General features: G+C 39.0%; 1 protein-coding gene across 1 annotated transcript; it reads right to left on the reverse strand.

Annotated features, from left to right (window-relative positions):
• Positions 1 to 1,556: 1,556 nt before the first annotated feature.
• Positions 1,557 to 1,877, reverse strand: LOC145714281 (large ribosomal subunit protein eL42-like). Its single transcript, XM_081793602.1, has one exon. It carries the CDS (start codon positions 1,875 to 1,877, stop codon positions 1,557 to 1,559), a length of 321 nt encoding a protein of 106 aa, XP_081649728.1.
• Positions 1,878 to 3,317: the final 1,440 nt, after the last annotated feature.

Below are 3,317 nucleotides of genomic sequence, written 5' to 3' on the forward strand. Positions count from 1 at the left end.
ATTTTGTGGGTTGTCTTTTTGCTATTTTGATGGTGTCCTTTAAAGTACACAATTTTTAATCTTGATGATGTCTGATTTATTTTTTCTTTTGTCCCTTGTGTTTTTGGTGTTCTATCTGAGAAATCATTCCTAACCAGAGGGCATGAAGATGTATTCTTATGATTGCTTCTAAGTGTTTTGTAGGTTTAGCTTTTACATTTAGGTCTATGATCCATTTTAAGTTAATTTTCCATAGAGTGTAGGGATCCAGCATCACTCTTTTGCATGTTGTCCCAGCACCAGTTGTTGAGAAGACTATCTTTCTCCACGGAATTGTCTTGCTATTTCTTGTAAAAAAATCACTTGACCATGTGGCACCTGCGTGGCTCAGTCAGTTAGGTGTCCAACTTAGGCTCGGGTTATGATCTCATGGTTTGTGAGTTTGAGCCCCACATTGGGCTCTCTGCTGTCAGCACAGAGCCTGCTTTGGATCCTTTGTCCCTCTCTCTCTGCGCCTCCTCCCCCCTTCAGAATAAATAAACATTAAAAACATTATCTATCTATCTGTCTATCTATCTATCTATCTATCTATCTATTTATCTATCTATCGATCTCCATATGCCAGTTCTGTCCTGATTATTATAACTTTGCAGTAAATTTTGAAATTGGGAAGTGTGAATTCTCCAGATTTGTTCTTTTTATCCAGATTGTTTTGGTTATTATGGTTTTGAATTTTAGTATCAGTTTATTAACTTCTGCAAAAAAAAAAAGGCAGTTGGGATTTTGATAGGAAGTGCATTAAATTTATAGATCTAAAGATTACTTTTAAAATTTAATAAAAAGATTTGCTAAACTCAGTTGTTATTTGCTGATACTTGAGCTTTATCCATTCTCATGTAAACTGCTAATATGTTTAGTTCAGTTTACAATTGCATAGTTTTGTAGACTGCGTATGGAAAGGCAAAGGATGAGGAGAGGGTGATAAGATTTGTTATAGAAGTTGTCTAACAGGGGCGCCTGGGTGGCGCAGTCGGTTAAGCGTCCGACTTCAGCCAGGTCACGATCTCACGGTCCGTGAGTTCGAGCCCCGCGTCAGGCTCTGGGCTGATGGCTCAGAGCCTGGAGCCTGTTTCCGATTCTGTGTCTCCCTCTCTCTCTGTCCCTCCCCCGTTCATGCTCTGTCTCTCTCTGTCCCACAAATAAAAAAAAAAAAAAAAAAAAAACGTTGGAAAAAAAAAAAAAAAAAAAAGAAGTTGTCTAACAGTCTGATAATGAAAGGACCTGTCTTTTGACTGTGTATTCATGTTCCAATGTATTGTGTTTCATGTTCTAATGTGCTTCATCAAACTCAAGATATTAAATAGATTGGTAGTTTTTGCTGAGTTTTCCCCATAATTATGTAAATGAATATAATGAATTTTAATGCCAACATTGTTTTCAAGGAGATTAAATTTCCTTTTTTTATTCAAATTTTATAAAATTGGGAAGTGCTGTTTTAATAAAGAGTATTTTTTTAATTTTGGTTTGAACATAACCTCAAGATCTTATTGTCTTCATAATAAAGTGAAATATGAAGCTTAGAAATGGATCATGTGGCCCTTTCTTTTCTTATGTCCTCTCAATTCCAAATGCTTGCATCTTTTAATAGCCAGCATTTTCATACATCTGTAGTTGGGTTCAATACAGTCAATCCTCAGCATAACCCTCTTTGTTGTTTTTGTTTTTTTCCAGAAAATCGGCTTAATCTGCTCACTGTAGCCATTCTGCTTCCTGTCATAATGCTGCTTTCTCTGGGCATACAGAGAATCATTGCCCTTCTTGTATTGTGTCACTTTGTGTTGTTGGTACTTGCCACACTTCTTACAGAGAGTCCAGCAGGTTTTAGGAATGTTCACCATGTTTTGAGAGCACTATCAGCATGGAAAAGCAAGAATGAATATTTTGAATGAACCCATTATAATCACCCAAAACTCCAGAAAAGCAAATGTATTTGAATGAAAAATAGAGTTACTTTTTAAGAGTCTAGAATTATAAACCCAGCAGATATCTCATGTATATGTGAGGATGTGCTTGATTTCATAAAGAAATTGCCAGATCAAATAACTTATTAAGATGCTATAAATTAATCTGAAATATAAAAGCAGTTATCATAGACATAAATCTTAAAAATATTGACTACAGGGGCACCTGGGTTACTCAGTCAGTTAAGCGTCCAACTTAGGCTCAGGTCATGATCTCAGTTTGTGATTTCGAGCCCCCTGTCGGGCTCTGTGCTGACAGCTCAGAGCCTGGAGCTTGCTTTGCATTCTGTGTCTCCCTCTCTCTCTATCCCTCCACTCCTTGCACTCTGTGTCACTCTCTCAAAAATAAATAAACATTAAAAAAAATACACTGACCACAAAGCTGTCACTCATGACCGTACCAAGAGAATGAAAGACATTTAGGCTACAAAGACACACTCAAAATGTGTATGACCCAGAGTGGTTTGGCTTTGAAGCAGGTTGGACTTACAGAGCTACACAGAGAGAAAGGGGGACATAATGAGCCAGGCTGGATTTGGGTTTGCATACATGACCCAACAACAAAGAGCACTTAATGTCTACAACACAGTGCCTTAAAGATGGGGTGCCTGGGTGGCTCAGTTGGCTAAGTGTCCGACTTCAGCTCAGGTCATGTTCTTGTGGTTCGTGAGTTTAAGCCCCACACTGGGCTCTGTGCTGACAGCTCAGAGCCTGGAGCCTGCTTCGGATTCTGTGTCTTCCTGTCTCTCTGCCCCTCCCCTGCTTGTGCTCTGTCTCTCTCTTTCTCTCAAAAATAAATAAATGTTAAAAAAAAAATGAAAAAGAAACCATAGATTTGGAGCCCCTGGGTGGCCTAGTTGGTTGAGTGTTCGACTCTTGATTTCAACTCAGGTCATGATCTCACTGTTCATGGGATTGAGCCCCACATCGGGCTTCATACCGTCAGCACACAGCCTACTTGGGATTCTCTCTCTCCTCTTTCTGCAAGTCCCCCCCCCCCCCCAAATAAATAAATAAACAAACTTAAAGAAAAAAAAAAGAAACCATAGATTTGAACTGAGTTGACATTGAGTTCTTGGAACTGGCTCAAATTTTCAACCAGAAACAGAATCAGGTTAAAAGCTTGTTTTTCAAAAGGTAGACCCATTTGATATTGTGAAGCTGTGAAGCACAAGAATACACTGGGGACATGGCAGCATGAATGACCAGGAAAAGATCTCTCATTCCTGTAATTAAGAAGGTGATATGCTTTGCTTAGACCAGAGTTCCAGTCCACTAGGGGCTTGGGAATTGAGGCAATGGGTCCATCATGTAACC

The sequence above is a fragment of the Panthera onca genome, chromosome X, assembly GCF_046562875.1.
Source record: "Panthera onca isolate mPanOnc1 chromosome X, mPanOnc1 haplotype 2, whole genome shotgun sequence".
Taxonomy (NCBI): domain Eukaryota; kingdom Metazoa; phylum Chordata; class Mammalia; order Carnivora; family Felidae; genus Panthera; species Panthera onca.